Raw genomic sequence first — 26462 nt, forward strand, 5'->3', positions numbered from 1 at the left:
ACAGTGCGGCACTCCTTCAGTGCTGACCCTCTGACAGTGCAGCACTCCCTCAGTGCTGACGCTCCAACAGTGCGGCGCTCCATCAGTACTGATCCTCTGACAGTGCGGCACTCCCTGAGAACTGACCCTCTGACAGTGCGGCGCTCCCTCAGTACTCTCCCTCTGTCAGTGCGGCACTCCCTGAGTAATGACCCTCAGACAGTGCGGCACTCGCTCAGTACTGACCCTCAGACAGTGCAGCACTCCCTGAGTAATGACCCTCAGACAGTGCGGCACTCGCTCAGTACTGACCCTCAGACAGTGCGGCACTCCCTCAGTGCTGACTATGTGACAGTGCGGCCTTCTCTCAGCCGTGGCCCTCTGACAGTGCGGCACTCCCTCAGAGCTGACCCTCTGACAGAGTGGCTCTCCCTCAGTGCTGAGCCTCCGACAGTGCGGCATTCCCTCAGTACTGAGCCTCCGACAGTGCGGCACTCCCTCAGTACTGACCCTCAGACAGTGCGGCAGTCCCTCAGTACTGACCCTCAGACAGTGCGGCACTCCCTCAGTACTGACCCTCAGACAGTGCGGCACTCCCTCAGTACTGACTCACAGACAGTGCGGCACTCCCTCAGTACTGACCCTCAGACAGTGCGGCACTCCCTCAGTACTGACCCTCAGACAGTGCGGCACTCTCTCAGTACTGACCCTCAGACAGTGCGACACTCCCTCAGTACTGACCCTCAGACAGTGTGGCACTCCCTCAGTACTGACCCTCAGTTACTGCGGCACGCCCTCAGTGCTGACCCTCTGACAGTGCGGCGTTCTCTCAGCACTGGCCCTCTGACAGTGCGGCACTCCCTCAGAGCTGACCCTCTGACAGTGCGGCTCTCCCTCAGTGCTGAACATCCGTCAGTGCGGCATTCCCTCATTGCTGACCCTCCGACAGTGCCGCACCCCCTCAGTCCTGACCCTCTGACAGTGCGGCGCTCACTCAGTACTTTCCGTCTGACAGTGCCGGACTCCCTCAGTGCTGACCCTCTGACAATGCGGCACTTCCTCAGTGCTGACCCTCCGACAGAGCAGCACTCCCTCGGTGCTGACCCACTGACAGTGCGGCGCTCACTCAGTACTCTCCCTCTGACAGTTCAGCACTCACTCAGTACTCTCCCTCTGACAGTGTGGCACTCCATCAGTACTGACCCTCAGACTGTGCGGCACTCCCTCAGTACTGACCCTCCGACAGTGCGGAGTTTGCTAAGTACTGTCCCTCCGACAGTGCAGCACTCCCTCAGTACTGACCCTCTGACAGTGCGGCACTCCCTCAGTGCTGACCCTTCGACAGTGAGGCATTCCCTCAGTGCTGACCCTACGACAGTGCGGCATTCCCACTGTCTGACCCTCCAACAGTGCAGCACTCCCTCAGTACTGACCCTCTGACAGTGCGGCACATCCTCAGTACTGACCCTCGGACAGTGCGGCACTCCCTCAATACTGACCCTCCGACAGTGCAGCACTCCCTCAGTACTGTCCCTCCGACAGTGCAGCACTCCCTCAGTCCTGACCCCCTGACAATGCGGCACTTCCTCATTGCTGACCCTCTGACAGTGCGGCGTTCCCTCAGTACTGACCCTCTGACAGTGCGGCACTCCTTCAGTGCTGACCCTCTGACAGTGCAGCACTCCCTCAGTGTTGACGCTCCAACAGTGCGGCGCTCCATCAGTACTGATCCTCTGACAGTGCGGCACTCCCTGAGTACTGACCCTCTGACAGTGCGGCGCTCCCTCAGTACTCTCCCTCTGACAGTGCGGCACTCCCTGAGTACTGACCCTCAGACAGTGCGGCACTCTCTCAGTACTGACCCTCAGACAGTGCGGCACTCCCTCAGTACTGACCCTCAGACAGTGCGGCACACCCTCAGTGCTGATGCTCCAACAGTGCGGCGCTCCATCAGTACTGATCCTCTGACAGTGCGGCACTCCCTGAGTACTGACCCTCTGACAGTGCGGCGCTCCCTCAGTACTCTCCCTCTGACAGTGCGGCGCTCCCTCAGTACTCTCCCTCTGACAGTGCGGCACTCCCTGAGTAATGACCCTCAGACAGTGCGGCACTCCCTCAGTACTGACCCTCAGACAGTGCAGCACTCCCTCAGTACTGACCCTCAGACAGTGCAGCACTCCCTCAATGCTGACTATCTGACAGTGCAGCACTCCCTCAGTACTGACCCTCTGACAGTGCAGCACTCCCTCAGTACTGACCCTCAGACAGTGCGGCACTCCCTCAGTGCTGACTATCTGACAGTGCAGCACTCCCTCAGTACTGACCCTCAGACAGTGCGGCACTCCCTCAGTGCTGACTATCTGACAGTGCAGCACTCCCTCAGTACTGACCCTCAGACAGTGCAGCACTCCCTCAGTACTGACCCTCAGACAGTGCAGCACTCCCTCAGTACTGACCCTCAGACAGTGCGGCACTCCCTCAATGCTGACTATCTGACAGTGCAGCACTCCCTCAGTACTGACCCTCTGACAGTGCAGCACTCCCTCAGTACTGACCCTCAGACAGTGCGGCACTCCCTCAGTGCTGACTATCTGACAGTGCGGCACTCCCTCAGTGCTGACTATCTGACAGTGCAGCGTTCTCTCAGCCGTGGCCCTCTGACAGTGCGGCACTCCCTCAGAGCTGACCCTCTGACAGAGCGGCTCTCCCTCAGTGCTGAGCCTCCGACAGTGCAGCATTCCCTCAGTACTGACCCTCCGACAGTGCGGCACTCCCTCATTACTGACCCTCAGACAGTGCGGCACTCCCTCAGTACTGACTCACAGACAGTGCGGCACTCCCTCAGTACTGACCCTCAGACAGTGCGGCACTCTCTCAGTACTGACCCTCAGACAGTGCGACACTCCCTCAGTACTGACCCTCAGACAGTGTGGCACTCCCTCAGTACTGACCCTCAGTTACTGCGGCACGCCCTCAGTGCTGACCCTCTGACAGTGCGGCTCTCCCTCAGTGCTGAACCTCCGTCAGTGCGGCATTCCCTCATTGCTGACCCTCCGACAGTGCCGCACCCCCTCAGTACTGACCCTCTGACAGTGCGGCGCTCACTCAGTACTCTCCGTCTGACAGTGCCACACTCCCTCAGTGCTGACCCTCTGACACTGCGGCACTTCCTCAGTGCTGACCCTCCGACAGTGCAGCACTCCCTCGGTGCTGACCCACTGACAGTGCGGCGCTCACTCAGTACTCCCCCTCTGACAGTTCAGCACTCACTCAGTTCTGACCCTCAGACTGCGCGGCACTCCCTCAGCACTGGCCCTCAGACTGTGCGGCACTCCCTCAGTACTGACCCTCCGACAGTGCGGAATTCGCTAAGTACTGTCCCTCCGACAGTGCAGCACTCCCTCAGTACTGACCCTCTGACAGTGCGGCACTCCCTCAGTGCTGACCCTTCGACAGTGAGGCATTCCCTCAGTGCTGACCCTACGACAGTGCGGCATTCCCACAGGGCTGACCCTCCAACAGTGCAGCACTCCCTCAGTACTGACCCTCTGACAGTGCGGCACATCCTCAGTACTGACCCTCGGACAGTGCGGCACTCCCTCAATACTGACACTCCGACAGTGCAGCACTCCCTCAGTACTGTCCCTCCGACAGTGCAGCACTCCCTCAGTCCTGACCCTCTGACAGTGCGGCACTCCCTCAGTGCTGACCCTCTGACAGTGCGGCGTTCCCTCAGTACTGACCCTCTGACAGTGCGGCACTCCTTCAGTGCTGACCCTCTGACAGTGCAGCACTCCCTCAGTGCTGACGCTCCAACAGTGCGGCGCTCCATCAGTACTGATCCTCTGACAGTGCGGCACTCCCTGAGAACTGACCCTCTGACAGTGCGGCGCTCCCTCAGTACTCTCCCTCTGACAGTGCGGCACTCCCTGAGTACTGACCCTCAGACAGTGCGGCACTCTCTCAGTACTGACCCTCAGACAGTGCGGCACTCCCTCAGTGCTGACCCTCAGACAGTGCAGCACTCCCTGAGTACTGACCCTCAGACAGTGCGGCACTCTCTCAGTACTGACCCTCAGACAGTGCGGCACTCCCTCAGTGCTGACCCTCAGACAGTGCAGCACTCCCTCAGTACTGACCCTCAGACAGTGCAGCACTCCCTCAGTACTGACCCTCAGACAATGTGGCATTCCATCAGCGCTGACCCTTCGACAGTTCGGCACTCCCTCAGTACTGACCCTCTGACAGTGCGGGACTCCCACAGTGCTGACCCTCTGACAGTGCAGCACGCCCTCAGCACTGACCCTCCGACAGTGCGGCACTCCCTCAGTGCTGACCCTCCGACAGTGCAGAACTCCCTCAGTGCTGACCCTACGACAGTGCGGCATTCCCACAGGGCTGACCCTCCAACAGTGCGGCGCTCCCTCAGTACTGACCCTCTGACAGTGCGGCACATCCTCAGTACTGACCCTCGGACAGTGCGGCACTCCCTCAGTACTGACCCTCCGACAGTGCAGCACTCCCTCAGTACTGTCCCTCCGACAATGCAGCACTCCCTCAGTACTGAACCTCCGACAGTGCGGCATTCCCTCAGTACTGTCCCTCCGACAGTGCAGCACTCCCTCAGTGCTGACCCTCTGACAGTGCGGCACTCCCTCAGTGCTAACCCTCTGACTGTGCAGCGCTCCCTCACGACTGAACCTCTGTCAGTGCGGCACTCCCTCAGTGTTACCCTCCGACAGTGCAGCACTCCCTCAGTGCTGACTCTCCGACAGTGCGGCATTCCCTTATTGCTGACCCTCCGACAGTGCCGCACTCCCTCAGTACTGACCCTCTGACAGTGCGGCGCTCAATCAGTACTCTCCCTCTGACAGTGCAGCACTCCCTCAGTGCTGACCCTCTGACAGTGCTGCTCTTCCTCAGTGCTGGCCCTCCGACAGTGCAGAACTCCCTCGGTGCTGACCCACTGACAGTGCGGCGTTCTATCAGCACTGACCCTCCGATAGTGCGGCACTCCCTCAGAGCTGACCCTCTGACAGTGCGGCTCTCTCTCAGTGCTGACCCTCTGACAGTGCGGCACTCCCTCAGAGCTGTCCCTCTTACAGTGCGGCATTCCCTCAGCACTGACCCTCTGACAGTGCGGCTCAATCTCAGTGCTGTCCCTCTGACAGTGCGGCTCTCTCTCAGTACTGACCCTCTGAGAGTGCAGCTCTCCCTCAGTGCTGACCCTCCGACAGTGTGGCATTCCCTCAGTGCTGAACCTTCGACAGTGCGGCACTCCCTCAGTACAGACCCTCCGACAGTGCAGCACTCCCTCGGTGTTGACCCATTGACAGTGCGGCGCTCACTCAGTACTGACCCTCTGACAGTTCAGCACTCCCTCAGTACTGATCCTCTGACAGTGCGGCACTCCCTCAGTGCTGACCCTCCGACAGTGCGGCATTCCCTCAGTGCTGACCCTCCGACAGTGCAGCACTCCCTCAGTGCTGACCCTCCGACAGTACCGCATTCCCTCAGTGCTGACCGTCTGACAGTGCAGCACCTACTCAGTGCTGACCGTCCGACAGTGCAGCACTTCCTCAGTGCTGACCCTCCGACAGTGCGGCATTCCCTCAGTGCTGACCCTCCGACAGTGCGGCATTCCCCAGGTGCTGACCCTCCGACAGTGCAGCACTCCCTCAGTGCTGACCCTCCAACAGTGCGGCACTCCCTCAGTACTGACCTCTGACAGTGCGGCGCTCCCTCAGTACTGACCCTCTGCCAGTGCGGCACTCCCTCAGTACTGACCCTCTGACAGTGCGGCACTCCCTGTGTACTGACCGTCTGACAGTGCGGCGCTCCCTCAGTACTGTCCCTCTGACAGTGCGGGACTCCCTGATGACTGACCCTCTGACAGTGCGGCACTCCCTCAGTACTGACCCTCTGACAGTGCAACACTCCCTCAGTGCTGACCCTTTGACAGTGCGGCGCTCACTCAGTACAGACCCTCTGACAGTGCAGCACTCCCTCAGTGCTGACACTTTGACAGTGCGGCGCTCACTCAGTACTCTCCCTCTGACAGTGCAGCACTCCCTCAGTGCTGACCCTCTGACAGTGTGGCACTTCCTCAGTGCTGAACCTTCGAAGTGCGGCACTCCCTCAGTACTGATCCTCTGACAGTGCAGCGCTCAGTCAGTACTCTCCCTCTGACAGTGCAGCAGTCCCTCAGTGCTGACCCTCTGACAGTGCGGCACTTCCTCAGTGCTGACCCTCCGACAGTGCGGCACTCCCTCAGTTCTGACCCTCCGACAGTGCAGCGCTCACTCAGTACTCTCCCTCTGACAGTGCAGCACTCCCTCAGTGCTGACCCTCTGGCACTGTGGCACTCCCTCAGTGCTGACCCTGCGACAGTGCGGCACTCCCTCCGTACTGACCCTCTGACAGTGCGGCACACCCTCAGTACTGACCCTCTGACAGTGCGGCATTCCCTCAGTGCTGACCCTGCGACAATGCGGCATTCCATCAGCGCTGACCCTTCGACAGTTCGGCACTCCCTCAGTACTGACCCTCTGATAGTGCGGGACTCCCTCAGTGCTGACCCTCTGACAGTGCAGCATGCCCTCAGTACTGACCCTCCGACAGTGCGGCACTCACTCAGTGGTGACCTTCCGACAGTGCGGCATTCCCTCAGTGCTGACCCTCCGACAGTGCGGCACTCCATCAGCACTGACCCTCTGACAGTGCGGCACTCCCTCTGTGCTGACCCTCTGACAGTGCAGCACACGCTCAGTACTGGCCCTCTGACAGTGCGGCACTCCATCAGTGCTGAGCCTCCGACAGTGCAGCATTCCCTCAGTGCTGACCGTTCGACAGTGCAGCACTCCCTCAGTGCTGACCCACCGACAGTGCGGCATTCCCTCAGTGCTGACCATCCAACAGTGCAGCAGTCCCTCAGTGCTTACGCTCCAACAGTGCGGCATTCCCTCAGTGCTGACCCTCTGACAGTGCGGCATTCCCTTAGTGCTGACCCTCGACAGTGCAGCACTCCCATCAGTGCTGACCCTCCAACAGTGCGGCATTCCCTCAGTGCTGACCCTCTGACAGTGCGGTATTCCCTCAGTGCTGACCCTCCGATAGTGCGACACTCCATGAGTACTGTCCCTCTGACAGTGCGGCAGTCCCTCAGTACTGACCCTCAGACAGTGCGGCACTCCCTCAGTACTGACCCTCTGACAGTGCGGCACTCCCTCAGTACTGACCCTCAGACAGTGCGGCACTCCCTCAGTACTGACCCACAGACAGTGCGGCACTCCCTCATTCCTGAACCTCTGACAGTGCGGCACTCCCTCAGTACTGACCCTCAGACAGTGCGGCAGTCCCTCAGTACTGACCCTCAGACAGTGCGGCACTCCCTCAGTACTGACCCTCTGACAGTGCAGCACTCCCTCAGTACTGACCCTCAGACAGTGCGGCACTCCCTCAGTACTGACCCACAGACAGTGCGGCACTCCCTCAGTACTGACCCTCAGACAGTGCGGAACTCTCTCAGTACTGACCCTCAGACAGTGCGGCATTCCCTCAGTACTGACCCTCAGACAGTGTGGCACTCCCTCAGTACTGACCCTCAGTTACTGCGGCCCGCCCTCAGTGCTGACCCTCTGACAGTGCGGCACTCCCTCAGAGCTGACCCTCTGACAGTGCGGCTCTCCCTCAGTGCTGAACCTCCGTCAGTGCGGCATTCCCTCATTGCTGACCCTCCGACAGTGCCGCACCCCCTCAGTACTGACCCTCTGACAGTGCGGCGCTCAGTCAGAACTCTCCGTCTGACAGTGCCGCACTCCCTCAGTGCTGACCCTCTGACACTGCGGAACTTCCTCAGTGCTGACCCTCCGACAGTGCAGCACTCCCTCAGTGCTGACCCTCTGACAGTGCGGCGCTCACTCAGTACTCTCCCTCTGACAGTTCAGCACTCCCTCAGTGCTGACCCTCAGACTGCGCGGCACTCCCTCAGTACTGACCCTCAGACTGTGCGGCACTCCCTCAGTACTGACCCTCCGACAGTGCGGCATTTACTCATTACTGTCCCTCCGACAGTGCAGCACTCGCTCAGTACTGACCCTCTGACAGTGCGGCACTCCCTCAGTGCTGACCCTCTGACAGTGCGGCGCTCCATCACGACTGAACCTCTGACAGTGCGGCACTCCCTCAGTGCTGACCCTCTGACAGTGCAGCACTCCCTCAGTGCTGACCCTCCGACAGTGCCGCGATCCCCCAGTGCTGAACCTCCGACAGTGCGACGCTCCCTCAATGCTGACCCACCGACAGTGCAGCACTACCTCAGTGCTGATCCTTTGACAGTGCGGCGCTCACTCAGGACTCACCCTCTGACAGTGCAGCACTCCCTCAGTGCTGACCCTTTGACAGTGCGGCGCTCACTCAGTACTCTCCCTCTGACAGTGCAGCACTCCCTCAGTGCTGACCCTCTGACAGTTTGGCACTTCCTCAGTGCTGAACCTCCGACAGTGCGCCACCCCCTCAGTACAGACCCTCTGACAGTGCAGCACTCACTCAGTGCTGACCCTCTGACAGAGCAGCACTCCCTCAGTACTGACCCTCAGTTACTGCGGCCCGCCCACAGTGCTGACCCTCTGACAGTGCGGCACTCCCTCAGAGCTGACCCTCTGACAGTGCGGCTCTCCCTCAGTGCTGAACCTCCGTCAGTGCGGCATTCCCTCATTGCTGACCCTCCGACAGTGCCGCACCCCCTCAGTACTGACCCTCTGACAGTGCGGCGCTCAGTCAGAACTCTCCGTCTGACAGTGCCGCACTCCCTCAGTGCTGACCCTCTGACACTGCGGAACTTCCTCAGTGCTGACCCTCCGACAGTGCAGCACTCCCTCAGTGCTGACCCTCTGACAGTGCGGCGCTCACTCAGTACTCTCCCTCTGACAGTTCAGCACTCCCTCAGTGCTGACCCTCAGACTGCGCGGCACTCCCTCAGTACTGACCCTCAGACTGTGCGGCACTCCCTCAGTACTGACCCTCCGACAGTGCGGCATTCACTCATTACTGTCCCTCCGACAGTGCAGCACTCGCTCAGTACTGACCCTCTGACAGTGCGGCACTCCCTCAGTGCTGACCCTCTGACAGTGCGGCGCTCCCTCACGACTGAACCTCTGACAGTGCGGCACTCCCTCAGTGCTGACCCTCTGACAGTGCAGCACTCCCTCAGTGCTGACCCTCCGACAGTGCCGCGATCCCCCAGTGCTGAACCTCCGACAGTGCGACGCTCCCTCAATGCTGACCCACCGACAGTGCAGCACTACCTCAGTGCTGATCCTTTGACAGTGCGGCGCTCACTCAGGACTCACCCTCTGACAGTGCAGCACTCCCTCAGTGCTGACCCTTTGACAGTGCGGCGCTCACTCAGTACTCTCCCTCTGACAGTGCAGCACTCCCTCAGTGCTGACCCTCTGACAGTTTGGCACTTCCTCAGTGCTGAACCTCCGACAGTGCGCCACCCCCTCAGTACAGACCCTCTGACAGTGCAGCACTCACTCAGTGCTGACCCTCTGACAGTGCAGCACTCCCTCAGTACTGACCCGCCGACAGTGCGACACTCCCTCAGTACTGACCCTCCGACAGTGCGGCACTCCCTCAGTGCTGACCCTCCGACAGTGCAGAACTCCCTCAGTGCTGACCCTTCGACAGTGAGGCATTCCCTCATTGCTGACCCTCCGACAGTGCGGCGCTCACTCAGTACTCTCCCTCTGACAGTTCAGCACTCCCTCAGTGCTGACCCTCAGACTGCGCGGCACTCCCTCAGTACTGACCCTCAGACTGTGCGGCACTCCCTCAGTACTGACCCTCCGACAGTGCGGCATTCACTCAGTACTGTCCCTCCGACAGTGCAGCACTCCCTCAGTACTGACCCTCTGACAGTGCAGCACTCCCTCAGTGCTGACCCTCTGACAGTGCGGCGCTCCCTCAGTACTGACCCTCTGACAGTGCGGCACTCCCTGTGTACTGACCGTCTGACAGTGCGGCGCTCCCTCAGTACTGTCCCTCTGACAGTGCGGGACTCCCTGATGACTGACCCTCTGACAGTGCGGCACTCCCTCAGTACTGACCCTCTGACAGTGCAACACTCCCTCAGTGCTGACCCTTTGACAGTGCGGCGCTCACTCAGTACAGACCCTCTGACAGTGCAGCACTCCCTCAGTGCTGACACTTTGACAGTGCGGCGCTCACTCAGTACTCTCCCTCTGACAGTGCAGCACTCCCTCAGTGCTGACCCTCTGACAGTGTGGCACTTCCTCAGTGCTGAACCTTCGAAGTGCGGCACTCCCTCAGTACTGATCCTCTGACAGTGCAGCGCTCAGTCAGTACTCTCCCTCTGACAGTGCAGCAGTCCCTCAGTGCTGACCCTCTGACAGTGCGGCACTTCCTCAGTGCTGACCCTCCGACAGTGCGGCACTCCCTCAGTTCTGACCCTCCGACAGTGCAGCGCTCACTCAGTACTCTCCCTCTGACAGTGCAGCACTCCCTCAGTGCTGACCCTCTGGCACTGTGGCACTCCCTCAGTGCTGACCCTGCGACAGTGCGGCACTCCCTCCGTTCTGACCCTCTGACAGTGCGGCACACCCTCAGTACTGACCCTCTGACAGTGCGGCATTCCCTCAGTGCTGACCCTGCGACAATGCGGCATTCCATCAGCGCTGACCCTTCGACAGTTCGGCACTCCCTCAGTACTGACCCTCTGATAGTGCGGGACTCCCTCAGTGCTGACCCTCTGACAGTGCAGCACGCCCTCAGTACTGACCCTCCGACAGTGCGGCACTCACTCAGTGGTGACCTTCCGACAGTGCGGCATTCCCTCAGTGCTGACCCTCCGACAGTGCGGCACTCCATCAGCACTGACCCTCTGACAGTGCGGCACTCCCTCTGTGCTGACCCTCTGACAGTGCAGCACACGCTCAGTACTGGCCCTCTGACAGTGCGGCACTCCATCAGTGCTGAGCCTCCGACAGTGCAGCATTCCCTCAGTGCTGACCGTTCGACAGTGCAGCACTCCCTCAGTGCTGACAAGAACAAAGAACAAAGAACAAAGAAATGTACAGCACAGGAACAGGCCCTTCGGCCCTCCAAGCCCGTGCCGACCACACTGCCCGACTAAACTACAATCTTCTACACTTCCTGGGTCCGTATCCTTCTATTCCCATCCTATTCATATATTTGTCAAGATGCCCCTTAAATGTCCCTATCGTCCCTGCCTCCACTACCTCCTCCGGTAGTGAGTTCCAGGCACCCACTACCCTCTGCGTAAAAAACTTGCCTCGTACATCTACTCTAAACGTTGCCCCTCTCACCTTAAACCTATGCCCCCTAGTAATTGACCCCTCTACCCTGGGGAAAAGCCTCAGACAGTGCGGCATTCCCTCAGTACTGACCCTCAGACAGTGTGGCACTCCCTCAGTACTGACCCTCAGTTACTGCGGCCCGCCCTCAGTGCTGACCCTCTGACAGTGCGGCACTCCCTCAGAGCTGACCCTCTGACAGTGCGGCTCTCCCTCAGTGCTGAACCTCCGTCAGTGCGGCATTCCCTCATTGCTGACCCTCCGACAGTGCCGCACCCCCTCAGTACTGACCCTCTGACAGTGCGGCGCTCAGTCAGAACTCTCCGTCTGACAGTGCCGCACTCCCTCAGTGCTGACCCTCTGACACTGCGGAACTTCCTCAGTGCTGACCCTCCGACAGTGCAGCACTCCCTCAGTGCTGACCCTCTGACAGTGCGGCGCTCACTCAGTACTCTCCCTCTGACAGTTCAGCACTCCCTCAGTGCTGACCCTCAGACTGCGCGGCACTCCCTCAGTACTGACCCTCAGACTGTGCGGCACTCCCTCAGTACTGACCCTCCGACAGTGCGGCATTCACTCATTACTGTCCCTCCGACAGTGCAGCACTCGCTCAGTACTGACCCTCTGACAGTGCGGCACTCCCTCAGTGCTGACCCTCTGACAGTGCGGCGCTCCCTCACGACTGAACCTCTGACAGTGCGGCACTCCCTCAGTGCTGACCCTCTGACAGTGCAGCACTCCCTCAGTGCTGACCCTCCGACAGTGCCGCGATCCCCCAGTGCTGAACCTCCGACAGTGCGACGCTCCCTCAATGCTGACCCACCGACAGTGCAGCACTACCTCAGTGCTGATCCTTTGACAGTGCGGCGCTCACTCAGGACTCACCCTCTGACAGTGCAGCACTCCCTCAGTGCTGACCCTTTGACAGTGCAGCGCTCACTCAGTACTCTCCCTCTGACAGTGCAGCACTCCCTCAGTGCTGACCCTCTGACAGTTTGGCACTTCCTCAGTGCTGAACCTCCGACAGTGCGCCACCCCCTCAGTACAGACCCTCTGACAGTGCAGCACTCACTCAGTGCTGACCCTCTGACAGTGCAGCACTCCCTCAGTACTGACCCGCCGACAGTGCGACACTCCCTCAGTACTGACCCTCCGACAGTGCGGCACTCCCTCAGTGCTGACCCTCCGACAGTGCAGAACTCCCTCAGTGCTGACCCTTCGACAGTGAGGCATTCCCTCATTGCTGACCCTCCGACAGTGCGGCGCTCACTCAGTACTCTCCCTCTGACAGTTCAGCACTCCCTCAGTGCTGACCCTCAGACTGCGCGGCACTCCCTCAGTACTGACCCTCAGACTGTGCGGCACTCCCTCAGTACTGACCCTCCGACAGTGCTGCATTCACTCAGTACTGTCCCTCCGACAGTGCAGCACTCCCTCAGTACTGACCCTCTGACAGTGCAGCACTCCCTCAGTGCTGACCCTCTGACAGTGCGGCGCTCCCTCACGACTGAACCTCTGACAGTACGGCACTCCCTCAGTGCTGACCCACTGACAGTGCCGCGATCCCCCAGTGCTGAACCTCCGACAGTGCGACGCTCCCTCAATGCTGACCCACCGACAGAGCAGCACTCCCTCAGAGCTGATCCTTTCACAGTGCGGCGCTCACTCAGTACTCACACTCTGACAGTGCAGCACTCCCTCAGTGCTGACCCTTTGACAGTGCGGCGCTCACTCAGTACTCTCCCTCTGACAGTGCAGCACTCCTTCAGTGCTGACCCTCTGACAGTTTGGCACTTCCTCAGTGCTGAACCTCCGACAGTGCAGCACTCCCTCAGTACAGACCCTCTGACAGTGCAGCACTCCCACAGTGCTGACCCTCCGACAGTGCAGCACTCCCTCAGTATTGACCCTCCGACAATGCGACACTCCCTCAGTACTGACCCTCCGACAGCGCGGCACTCTCTCAGTGCTGACCCTCCGACAGTGCAGAACTCCCTCAGTGCTGACCCTTCGACAGTGAGGCATTCCCTCAATGCTGACCCTACGACAGTGCGGCATTCCCACAGGGCTGACCCTCCAACAGTGCAGCACTACCTCAGTACTGACCCTCTGACAGTGCGGCACATCCTCAGTACTGACCCTCGGAGAGAGCGGCACTCCCTCAATACTGACCCTCCGACAGTGCAGCACTCCCTCAGTACTGTCCCTCCGACAGTGCAGCAATCCCTCAGTCCTGACCCTCTGACAGTGCGGCACTCCTTCAGTGCTGATCCTCTGACAGTGCGGCACTCCCTGAGTACTGACCCTCTGACAGTGCGGCGCTCCCTCAGTACTCTCCCTCTGACAGCGCGGCACTCCCTCAATACTGACACTCCGACAGTGCGACACTCCCTCAGTACTGACCCTCTGACAGTCCGGCACTCCCTCAGTGCTGACCCTCCGACAGTGCAGAACTCCCTCAGTGCTGACCCTACGACAGTGCGGCATTCCCACAGGGCTGACCCTCCAACAGTGCGGCGCTCCCTCAGTACTGACCCTCTGACAGTGCGGCACATCCTCAGTACTGACCCTCGGACAGTGCGGCACTCCCTCAGTACTGACCCTCCGACAGTGCAGCACTCCCTCAGTACTGTCCCTCCGACAGTGCAGCACTCCCTCAGTACTGAACCTCCGACAGTGCGGCATTCCCTCAGTACTGTCCCTCCGACAGTGCAGCACTCCCTCAGTGCTGACCCTCTGACAGTGCGGCACTCCCTCAGTGCTAACCCTCTGACTGTGCAGCGCTCCCTCACGACTGAACCTCTGTCAGTGCGGCACTCCCTCAGTGCTTACCCTCCGACAGTGCAGCACTCCCTCAGTGCTGACTCTCCGACAGTGCGGCATTCCCTTATTGCTGACCCTCCGACAGTGCCGCACTCCCTCAGTACTGACCCTCTGACAGTGCGGCGCTCACTCAGTACTCTCCCTCTGACAGTGCAGCACTCCCTCAGTGCTGACCCTCTGACAGTGCTGCTCTTCCTCAGTGTTGGCCCTCCGACAGTGCAGAACTCGCTCGGTGCTGACCCACTGACAGTGCGGCGTTCTATCAGCACTGACCCTCCGATAGTGCGGCACTCCCTCAGAGCTGACCCTCTGACAGTGCGGCTCTCTCTCAGTGCTGACCCTCTGACAGTGCGGCACTCCCTCAGAGCTGTCCCTCTTACAGTGCGGCATTCCCTCAGCACTGACCCTCTGACAGTGCGGCTCAATCTCAGTGCTGTCCCTCTGACAGTGCGGCTCTCTCTCAGTACTGACCCTCTGAGAGTGCAGCTCTCCCTCAGTGCTGACCCTCCGACAGTGCGGCATTCCCTCAGTGCTGAACCTTCGACAGTGCGGCACTCCCTCAGTACAGACCCTCCGACAGTGCAGCACTCCCTCGGTGTTGACCCATTGACAGTGCGGCGCTCACTCAGTACTGACCCTCTGACAGTTCAGCACTCCCTCAGTACTGATCCTCTGACAGTGCGGCACTCCCTCAGTGCTGACCCTCCGACAGTGCGGCATTCCCTCAGTGCTGACCCTCCGACAGTGCAGCACTCCCTCAGTGCTGACCCTCCGACAGTACCGCATTCCCTCAGTGCTGACCGTCCGACAGTGCAGCACCTACTCAGTGCTGACCGTCCGACAGTGCAGCACTTCCTCAGTGCTGACCCTCCGACAGTGCGGCATTCCCTCAGTGCTGACCCTCCGACAGTGCGGCATTCCCCAGGTGCTGACCCTCCGACAGTGCAGCACTCCCTCAGTGCTGACCCTCCAACAGTGCGGCACTCCCTCAGTACTGACCTCTGACAGTGCGGCGCTCCCTCAGTACTGACCCTCTGCCAGTGCGGCACTCCTTCAGTACTGACCCTCTGACAGTGCGGCACTCCCTGTGTACTGACCGTCTGACAGTGCGGCGCTCCCTCAGTACTGTCCCTCTGACAGTGCGGGACTCCCTGATGACTGACCCTCTGACAGTGCGGCACTCCCTCAGTACTGACCCTCTGACAGTGCAACACTCCCTCAGTGCTGACCCTTTGACAGTGCGGCGCTCACTCAGTACAGACCCTCTGACAGTGCAGCACTCCCTCAGTGCTGACACTTTGACAGTGCGGCGCTCACTCAGTACTCTCCCTCTGACAGTGCAGCACTCCCTCAGTGCTGACCCTCTGACAGTGTGGCACTTCCTCAGTGCTGAACCTTCGAAGTGCGGCACTCCCTCAGTACTGATCCTCTGACAGTGCAGCGCTCAGTCAGTACTCTCCCTCTGACAGTGCAGCAGTCCCTCAGTGCTGACCCTCTGACAGTGCGGCACTTCCTCAGTGCTGACCCTCCGACAGTGCGGCACTCCCTCAGTTCTGACCCTCCGACAGTGCAGCGCTCACTCAGTACTCTCCCTCTGACAGTGCAGCACTCCCTCAGTGCTGACCCTCTGGCACTGAGGCACTCCCTCAGTGCTGACCCTGCGACAGTGCGGCACTCCCTCCGTACTGACCCTCTGACAGTGCGGCACACCCTCAGTACTGACCCTCTGACAGTGCGGCATTCCCTCAGTGCTGACCCTGCGACAATGCGGCATTCCATCAGCGCTGACCCTTCGACAGTTCGGCACTCCCTCAGTACTGACCCTCTGATAGTGCGGGACTCCCTCAGTGCTGACCCTCTGACAGTGCAGCACGCCCTCAGTACTGACCCTCCGACAGTGCGGCACTCACTCAGTGGTGACCTTCCGACAGTGCGGCATTCCCTCAGTGCTGACCCTCCGACAGTGCGGCACTCCATCAGCACTGACCCTCTGACAGTGCGGCACTCCCTCTGTGCTGACCCTCTGACAGTGCAGCACACGCTCAGTACTGGCCCTCTGACAGTGCGGCACTCCCTCAGTGCTGACCCACCGACAGTGCGGCATTCCCTCAGTGCTGACCATCCAACAGTGCAGCAGTCCCTCAGTGCTTACGCTCCAACAGTGCGGCATTCCCTCAGTGCTGACCCTCTGACAGTGCGGCATTCCCTTAGTGCTGACCCTCGACAGTGCAGCACTCCCATCAGTGCTGACCCTCCAACAGTGCGGCATTCCCTCAGTGCTGACCCTCTGACAGTGCGGTATTCCCTCAGTGCTGACCCTCCGATAGTGCGACACTCCATGAGTACTGTCCCTCTGACAGTGCGGCAGTCCCTCAGTACTGACCCTCAGACAGTGCGGCACTCCCTCAGTACTGACCCTCTGACAGTGCGGCACTCCCTCAGTACTGACCCTCAGACAGTGCGGCACTCCCTCAGTACTGACCCACAGACAGTGCGGCACTCCCTCATTCCTGAACCTCTGACAGTGCGGCACTCCCTCAGTACTGACCCTCAGACAGTGCGGCAGTCCCTCAGTACTGACCCTCAGACAGTGCGGCACTCCCTCAGTACTGACCCTCTGACAGTGCAGCACTCCCTCAGTACTGACCCTCAGACAGTGCGGCACTCCCTCAGTACTGACCCACAGACAGTGCGGCACTCCCTCAGTACTGACCCTCAGACAGTGCGGAACTCTCTCAGTACTGACCCTCAGACAGTGCGGCATTCCCTCAGTACTGACCCTCAGACAGTGTGGCACTCCCTCAGTACTGACCCTCAGTTACTGCGGCCCGCCCTCAGTGCTGACCCTCTGACAGTGCGGCACTCCCTCAGAGCTGACCCTCTGACAGTGCGGCTCTCCCTCAGTGCTGAACCTCCGTCAGTGCGGCATTCCCTCATTGCTGACCCTCCGACAGTGCCGCACCCCCTCAGTACTGACCCTCTGACAGTGCGGCGCTCAGTCAGAACTCTCCGTCTGACAGTGCCGCACTCCCTCAGTGCTGACCCTCTGACACTGCGGAACTTCCTCAGTGCTGACCCTCAGACTGCGCGGCACTCCCTCAGTACTGACCCTCAGACTGTGCGGCACTCCCTCAGTACTGACCCTCCGACAGTGCGGCACTCCCTCAGTACTGACCCTCTGACAGTGCGGCGCTCCCTCAGTGCTGACCCTCTGACAGTGCGGCGCTCCCTCACGACTGAACCTCTGACAGTGCGGCACTCCCTCAGTGCTGACCCTCTGACAGTGCAGCACTCCCTCAGTGCTGACCCTCCGACAGTGCCGCGATCCCCCAGTGCTGAACCTCCGACAGTGCGACGCTCCCTCAATGCTGACCCACCGACAGTGCAGCACTACCTCAGTGCTGATCCTTTGACAGTGCGGCGCTCACTCAGGACTCACCCTCTGACAGTGCAGCACTCCCTCAGTGCTGACCCTTTGACAGTGCGGCGCTCACTCAGTACTCTCCCTCTGACAGTGCAGCACTCCCTCAGTGCTGACCCTCTGACAGTTTGGCACTTCCTCAGTGCTGAACCTCCGACAGTGCGCCACCCCCTCAGTACAGACCCTCTGACAGTGCAGCACTCACTCAGTGCTGACCCTCTGACAGTGCAGCACTCCCTCAGTACTGACCCGCCGACAGTGCGACACTCCCTCAGTACTGACCCTCCGACAGTGCGGCACTCCCTCAGTGCTGACCCTCCGACAGTGCAGAACTCCCTCAGTGCTGACCCTTCGACAGTGAGGCATTCCCTCATTGCTGACCCTCCGACAGTGCGGCATTCCCACAGGGCTGACCCTCCAACAGTGCAGCCCTCCCTCAGTACTGACCCTCTGACAGTGCGGCACATCCTCAGTACTGACCCTCGGACAGTGCGGCACTCCCTCAATACTGACCCTCCGACAGTGCAGCACTCCCTCAGTACTGTCCCTCCGACAGTGCAGCACTCCCTCAGTCCTGACCCTCTGACAGTGCGGCACTCCCTCAGTGCTGACCCTCTGATAGTGCGGCGTTCCCTCAGTCCTGACCCTCTGACAGTGCGGCACTCCTTCAGTGCTGACCCTCTGACAGTGCAGCACTCCCTCAGTGCTGACGCTCCAACAGTGCGGCGCTCCATCAGTACTGATCCTCTGACAGTGCGGCACTCCCTGAGTACTGACCCTCTGACAGTGCGGCGCTCCCTCAGTACTCTCCCTCTGACAGTGCGGCACTCCCTGAGTACTGACCCTCAGACAGTGCGGCACTCCCTCAGTACTGACCCACAGACAGTGCGGCACTTCCTCAGTACTGACCCTCAGACAGTGCGGCTCTCCCTCAGTGCTGACTATCTGACAGTGCGGCGTTCTCTCAGCCGTGACCCTCTGACAGTGCGGCACTCCCTCAGAGCTGACCCTCTGACAGAGCGGCTCTCCCTCAGTGCTGAGCCTCCGACAGTGCGGCATTCCCTCAGTACTGACCCTCCGACAGTGCAGCACTCCTTCAGTATTGACCCTCTGACAGTGCGGCGCTCACTCAGTGCTCTCCCTCTGACAGTGCAGCACTCCCTCAGTGCTGACCCTCTGACAGTGCGGCACTTCCTCAGTGCTGACCCTTCGACAGTGCGGCGCTCACTCAGTACTGACCCTCTGACAGTGCAGCACCCCCTCAGTCCTGACCCTCTGAAAGTGCGGCACTCCCTCAGTGCTGACCCTCTAGCAGTGCGGCACTTCCTCAGTGCTGACCCTCTGGCAGTGTGGCACTCCCTCAGTGCTGACCCTTCGACAGTGTGGCACTCCCTCCGTACTGACCCTCTGACAGTGCGGCACTCGCTCAGTACTGAACCTCTGACAGTGCGGCACACGCTCAGTACTGATCCTCTGACAGTGCGGCATTCCCTCAGTGCTGACCCTCCGACAATGTGGCATTCCCTCAGCGCTGACCCTTCGACAGTTCGGCACTCCCTCAGTACTGACCCTCTGACAGTGTGGGACTCCCTCAGTGCTGACCCTCTGACAGTGTAGCACACCCTCAGTACTGGCCCTCCGACACTGCGGCACTCCCTCAGTGCTGACCCTCCGACAGTGCGGCATTCCCTCAGTGCTGACCCTCCGACAGGGCGGCACTCCATCAGCACTGACCCTCTGACAGTGCGGCACTCCCTCTGTGCTGACCCTCTGACAGTGCAGCACACCCTCAGTACTGGCCCTCTGACAGTGCGGCACTCCCTCAGGGCTGAGCCTCCGACAGTGCGGCATTCCCTCATGCTGACCGTTCGACAGTGCAGCACTCCCTCAGTGCTGACCCTCCGACAGTGCGCCATTCCCTCAGTGCTGACCATCCTACAGTGTGGCACTCCCTCAGTGCTGACCGTCTGACAGTGCGGCATTCCCTCAGTGCCTGCACTCCGACAGTGCCGCATTCCCTCAGTGCTGACCCTCTGACAGTGCGGCATTCCCTCAGTGCCTGCACTCAGACAGTGCCGCATTCCCTCAGTGCTGACCCTCAAACAGTGCGGTATTCCCTCAGTACTGACCCTCCGACAGTGCGACGCTCCCTCAGTGCTGACCCTCCGACAGTGCGGCAGTCCCTCAGTACTGACTCTCTGACAGTGCGGCACTCCCTCATTGCTGACCCTCCGACAGTGCAGAACTCCCTCAGTGCTGACCCTTCGACAGTGCAGCACTCCCTCGGTGTTGACCCATTGACAGTGCGGCGCTCACTCAGTACTGACCCTCTGACAGTTCAGCACTCCCTCAGTACTGATCCTCTGACAGTGCAGCACTCCATCAGTGCTGACCCTCTGACAGTGCGGCACTCCCTCAGTGCTGACCCTCCGACAGTGCAGCACTTCCTCAGTGCTGACACTCCGACAGTGCGGCATTCCCTCAGTGCTGACCCTCCGACAGTGCAGCACTCCCTCAGTGCTGACCCTCCGACAGTACGGCATTCCCTTAGTGCTGACCGTCTGACAGTGCAGCACTTCCTCAGTGCTGACCGTCCGACAGTGCAGCACTTCCTCAGTGCTGACCCTCCGACAGTACGGCATTCCCTCAGTACTGACCCTCCGACAGTGCGACGCTCCCTCAGTGCTGACCCTCCGACAGTGCGGCACTCCCTCAGTACTGACCCTCTGACAGTGCGGCACTCCCTCAATACTGACACTCCGACAGTGCGACACTCCCTCAGTACTGACCCTCTGACAGTGCGGCACTCCCTCATTGCTGACCCTCCGACAGTGCAGAACTCCCTCAGTGCTGACCCTTCGACAGTGAGGCATTCCCTCAGTGCTGACCCTACGACACTGCTGCATTCCCACAGGGCTGACCCTCCAACGGTGCAGCACTCCCTCAGTACTGACCCTCTGACAGTGCGGCACATCCTCAGTACTGACCCTCGGACAGTGCGGCACTCCCTCAGTACTGACCCTCCGACAGTGCAGCACTCCCTCAGTACTGTCCCTCCGACAGTGCAGCACTCCCTCAGTACTGACCCTCCGACAGTGCGGCATTCCCTCAGTACTGTCCCTCCGACAGTGCAGCACTCCCTCAGTACTGACCCTCTGACAGTGCGGCACTCCCTCAGTGCTGACCCTCTGACAGTGCGGCGCTCCCTCACGACTGAACCTCTGACAGTGCGGCACTCCCTCAGTGCTGACCCTCCGACAGTGCAGCACTCCCTCAGTGCTGACCCTCCGACAGTGCGGCATTCCCTTATTGCTGACCCTCCGACAGTGCCGCACTCCCTCAGTACTGACCCTCTGACAGTGCGGCGCTCACTCAGTACTCTCCCTCTGACAGTGCAGCACTCCCTCAGTGCTGACCCTCTGACAGTGCTGCTCTTCCTCAGTGCTGGCCCTCCGACAGTGCAGCGCTCCCTCGGTGCTGACCCACTGACAGTGCGGCGTTCTATCAGCACTGACACTCTGACAGTGCGGCACTCCCTCAGAGCTGACCCTCTGACAGTGCGGCTCTCTCTCAGTACTGACCCTCTGATAGTGCAGCTCTCCCTCAGTGCTGACCCTCCGACAGTGCGGCATTCCCTCAGTGCTGACCCTCCGACAGTGCAGCACTCCCTCAGTGCTGATCCTTTGACAGTGCGGCGCTCCCTCAGTACTCTCCCTCTGACAGTGCAGCACTCCCTCAGTGCTGACCCTCTGACAGTGTGGCACTTCCTCAGTGCTGAACCTTCGACAGTGCGGCACTCCCTCAGTACAGACCCTCCGACAGTGCAGCACTCCCTCGGTGTTGACCCCTTGACAGTGCGGCGCTCAACAATGTACTGACCCTCTGACAGTTCAGCACTCCCTCAGTACTGATCCTCTGACAGTGCGGCACTCCATCAGTGCTGACCCTCTGACAGTGCGGCACTCCCTCAGTGCTGACCCTCCGACAGTGCAGCACTTCCTCAGTGCTGACCCTCCGACAGTGCGGCATTCCCTCAGTGCTGACCCTCCGACAGTGCAGCACTCCCTCAGTGCTGACCCTCCGACAGTACGGCATTCCCTCAGTGCTGACCGTCCGACAGTGCAGCACTTCCTCAGTGCTGACCGTCCGACAGTGCAGCACTTCCTCAGTGCTGACCCTCCGACAGTGCGGCATTCCCTCAGTGCTGACCCTCCGACAGTGCGGCATTCCCTAGGTGCTGACCCTCCGACAGTGCAGCACTCCCTCAGTGCTGACCCTCCAACAGTGCGGCACTCCCTCAGTACTGACCTCTGACAGTGCGGCGCTCCCTCAGTACTGACCCTCTGCCAGTGCGGCACTCCCTGTGTACTGACCGTCTGACAGTGCGGCGCTCCCTCAGTACTGTCCCTCTGACAATGCGGCACTCCCTGATGACTGACCCTCTGACAGTGCAACACTCCCTCAGTGCTGACCCTTTGACAGTGCGGCGCTCACTCAGTACTGACCCTCTGACAGTGCAGCACTGCCTCAGTGCTGACCCTTTGACAGTGCGGCGCTCACTCAGTACTCTCCCTCTGACAGTGCAGCACTCCCTCAGTGCTGACCCTCTGACAGTGTGGCACTTCCTCAGTGCTGAACCTTCGAAGTGCGGCACTCCCTCAGTACTGATCCTCTGACAGTGCAACACTCCCTCAGTGGTGACCCTTCGACAGTGCAGCACTCCCTCGGCGCTGACCCATTGACAGTGCGGTGCTCCCTCAGTACTGACCCTCTGACAGTGCGCCACCCCCTCAGTGCTGACCCTCTGACAGTGCGGCACTATCTCAGTGCTGACCCTCTGACAGTGCGGCGCTCCCTCAGTACTGACCCTCCGACAGTGCGGCACTCGCTCAGTACTGACCATCTGACAGTGCGGCGCTCCCTCAGTACTGACCCTCTGACAGTACGGCGCTCCCTCAGTACTGTCCCTCTGATAGTGCGGCACTCCCTGACGACTGACCCTCTGACAGTGCGGCACTCCCTCAATGCTGACCCTCCGACAGTGCGGCACTCCCTCGGTGCTGACCCTCCAACAGTGCGGCACTCCCTCAGTGCTGACCCTCTGACAGGGCGCCACCCCCTCAGTGCTTACCCTCTGACAGTGCGGCTCTATCTCAGTACTGACCCTCCGACAGTGCCAAGCTCCCTCAGAACTGACCCTCCAACAGTGTGGCACTCCCTCAGTACTGACCCTTTGACAGTGCAGAGCTTCCTCAGTACAGACCCTCTGACAGTGCAGCGCTCCCTCAGTACTGACCCTCAGTCATTCCGGTGCTCCCTCAGTATTGACCCTCCAACAGTGCGGCGCTCCCTCAGTACTGACCCTCTGACAGTGCGGCACTCCATCAGTGCTGACCCTCTGACAGTGCGGCACTCCCTCAGTGCTGACCCTCCGACAGTGCAGCACTTCCTCAGTGCTGACCCTCCGACAGTGCGGCATTCCCTCAGTGCTGACCCTCCGACAGTGCAGCACTCCCTCAGTGCTGACCCTCCGACAGTACGGCATTCCCTCAGTGCTGACCGTCCGACAGTGCAGCACTTCCTCAGTGCTGACCGTCCGACAGTGCAGCACTTCCTCAGTGCTGACCCTCCGACAGTGCGGCATTCCCTCAGTGCTGACCCTCCGACAGTGCGGCATTCCCTAGGTGCTGACCCTCCGACAGTGCAGCACTCCCTCAGTGCTGACCCTCCAACAGTGCGGCACTCCCTCAGTACTGACCTCTGACAGTGCGGCGCTCCCTCAGTACTGACCCTCTGCCAGTGCGGCACTCCCTGTGTACTGACCGTCTGACAGTGCGGCGCTCCCTCAGTACTGTCCCTCTGACAGTGCGGCACTCCCTGATGACTGACCCTCTGACAGTGCAACACTCCCTCAGTGCTGACCCTTTGACAGTGCGGCGCTCACTCAGTACTGATCCTCTGACAGTGCAGCACTGCCTCAGTGCTGACCGTTTGACAGTGCGGCGCTCACTCAGTACTCTCCCTCTGACAGTGCAGCACTCCCTCAGTGCTGACCCTCTGACAGTGTGGCACTTCCTCAGTGCTGAACCTTCGAAGTGCGGCACTCCCTCAGTACTGATCCTCTGACAGTGCAACACTCCCTCAGTGGTGACCCTTCGACAGTGCAGCACTCCCTCGGTGCTGACCCATTGACAGTGCGGTGCTCCCTCAGTACTGACCCTCTGACAGTGCGCCACCCCCTCAGTGCTGACCCTCTGACAGTGCGGCACTATCTCAGTGCTGACCCTCTGACAGTGCGGCGCTCCCTCAGTACTGACCCTCCGACAGTGCGGCACTCGCTCAGTACTGACCATCTGACAGTGCGGCGCTCCCTCAGTACTGACCCTCTGACAGTACGGCGCTCCCTCAGTACTGTCCCTCTGATAGTGCGGCACTCCCTGACGACTGACCCTCTGACAGTGCGGCACTCCCTCAATGCTGACCCTCCGACAGTGCGCCACTCCCTCGGTGCTGACCCTCCAACAGTGCGGCACTCCCTCAGTGCTGACCCTCTGACAGGGCGCCACCCCCTCAGTGCTGACCCTCTGACAGTGCGGCTCTATCTCAGTGCTGACCCTCTGACAGTGCGGCGCTCCCTCAGTACTGACCCTCCGACAGTGCCAAGCTCCCTCAGAACTGACCCTCCAACAGTGTGGCACTCCCTCAGTACTGACCCTTTGACAGTGCAGAGCTTCCTCAGTACAGACCCTCTGACAGTGCAGCGCTCCCTCAGTACTGACCCTCAGTCATTCCGGTGCTCCCTCAGTATTGACCCTCCAACAGTGCGGCGCTCCCTCAGTACTGACCCTCTGACAGTGCGGCGCTCCCTCAGTACTGACCCTTTGACAGTGCGACACTCCCTCAGTACTGACCCTCTGACAGTACGGCGCTCCCTCAGTACTGTCCCTCTGATAGTGCGGCACTCCCTGACGACTGACCCTCTGACAGTGCGGCACTCCCTCAATGCTGACCCTCCGACAGTGCGGCACTCCCTCGGTGCTGACCCTCCAACAGTGCGGCACTCCCTCAGTGCTGACCCTCTGACAGGGCGCCACCCCCTCAGTGCTGACCCTCTGACAGTGCAGCTCTATCTCAGTGCTGACCCTCTGACAGTGCGGCGCTCCCTCAGTACTGACCCTCCGACAGTGCCAAGCTCCCTCAGAACTGACCCTCCAACAGTGTGGCACTCCCTCAGTACTGACCCTCTGACAGTGCAGAGCTTCCTCAGTACAGACCCTTTGACAGTGCGACACTCCCTCAGTCCTGACCGTCTGATATGCAGCTTTCCCTCAGTACTGACCCTCTGACAGTGCAGCACTCCCTCAGTACTGACCCTCTGACAGTGCAGCACTCCCTCAGTCCTGACCCTCTGACAGTTGTGGCGCTCCCTCGGTACTGACCCTCTGACAGTGCGTAACTCCCTGATTACTGACCCTCTGACAGTGCAGCTCTCCCTCAGTACTGACCCTCTGACAGTGCTGCTTTCCCTCAGTACTGACCCTCTGACAGTGCGTAGCTCCCTGATTACTGACCCTCTGACAGTGCAGCTCTCCCTCAGTACTGACCCTCTGACAATGCTGCTTTCCCTCAGTACTAACCCTCTGACAGTGCAGCTTTCCCTCAGTACTGACCTTCTGACAGTGCTGCTTTCCCTCAGTACTAACCCTCTGACAGTGTGGCACTCCCTCAGTACTGGCCCCCTCGACAATGCAGTAGTCCCACGGGGCTTACTCTACCTGACACTTCCGTCCATCAACAGCTGCCAAATCTTCCTCAAATTGGACTCCGATATCAAACTCCATGATATAATTTCGTAAACTGGTCAGTGTTTTGATGACCATATGATTTCCATGCTGTACAATCTCCTTGTCTGGACTCAGCAAACACACGATCTTCCTCAGGGGCAGATTGATATCTAGGGAAAGGCAGAGACCGAGAGCGAAGTGGTATCACAGTCAGCCCTTCCCAGGCTAATACCTAATACCTTACCCACTTTCTCCCCATTCCTCTCTCTCACTGCCCCATTCACTATCTCCTCATTCCCTAACTCTCCATTCCCATTTCCTCATTCTCCCCATTCCCTCACTTTCTCCCCATTTCATACCATCATAGAATCATAGATTTTACAGTGCAGAAGGAGGCCATTCGGCCCATCGAGTCTGCAGCGGCTCTTGGAAAGAGCACCCTACCCAAGGTCCACACTTCCACCCTATCCCCATAACCCAGTAACCCCACTCAACCAACACTAAGGGCAATTTTGGACACTAAGGGCAATTTATCACGGCCAATCCATCTAACCTACACATCTTTGGACTGTGGGAGGAAACCGGAGCACCCGGAGGAAACCCACGCAAACACGGGGAGGATGTGCAGACTCCGCACAGACAGTGACACAAGCCGGGAATCGAACCTGGGACCCTGGAGCTGTGAAGCAATTGTGCTATCCACAATGCTACCGTGCTGCCCAAATTTCCTCACTCTCCCCATTCCCTCTCCTTCTCTGTCCCCGTTCCCTCTCCCCATTCCCATCTCTCACTCCCAAATTCACTCTCTCCCCATTTCCTCACTCTCTCCCCATTCCCTCTCTCCACATTGCCTCACTCTCTTCCCCTTCCCTCTCTCTTCCCATTCCCTCTCTCTCCCCATTCCCTCTCTCTTCCCATTCCCTCTCTCTCCCCATTCCCGCTCTCTCTCTCTCCCCTTCCCTCTTTCTCCCCTCTCTCTCCCCATTCCCTCTCTCTCCCCATTCCCTCTCTCTCCCCATTCCCTCTCTCTCCTCATTCTCGCTATCTCTCCCCATTCCCGCTCTCTCTCTCTCCCCTTCCCTCTTTCTCCACTTCCCTCTCTCTCCCCATTCCCATCTC

At 59.9% G+C, this 26462-nt stretch overlaps 1 protein-coding gene across 1 annotated transcript in view; it reads right to left on the minus strand.

Annotated features, from left to right (window-relative positions):
• LOC140392936 (retinol-binding protein 1-like) overlaps positions 1-26462 on the minus strand; it is a 130748-nt gene that overhangs the window by 76822 nt on the left and 27464 nt on the right. The window contains exon 2 of the mRNA XM_072478717.1: positions 25335-25513. Within this exon, the coding sequence (XP_072334818.1) occupies positions 25335-25513 (179 nt within the window). The remainder of the gene's footprint in view (positions 1-25334; positions 25514-26462) is intronic.

Source organism: Scyliorhinus torazame, chromosome 16 (genome assembly GCF_047496885.1).
Source record: "Scyliorhinus torazame isolate Kashiwa2021f chromosome 16, sScyTor2.1, whole genome shotgun sequence".
Taxonomy (NCBI): Eukaryota; Metazoa; Chordata; class Chondrichthyes; order Carcharhiniformes; family Scyliorhinidae; genus Scyliorhinus; species Scyliorhinus torazame.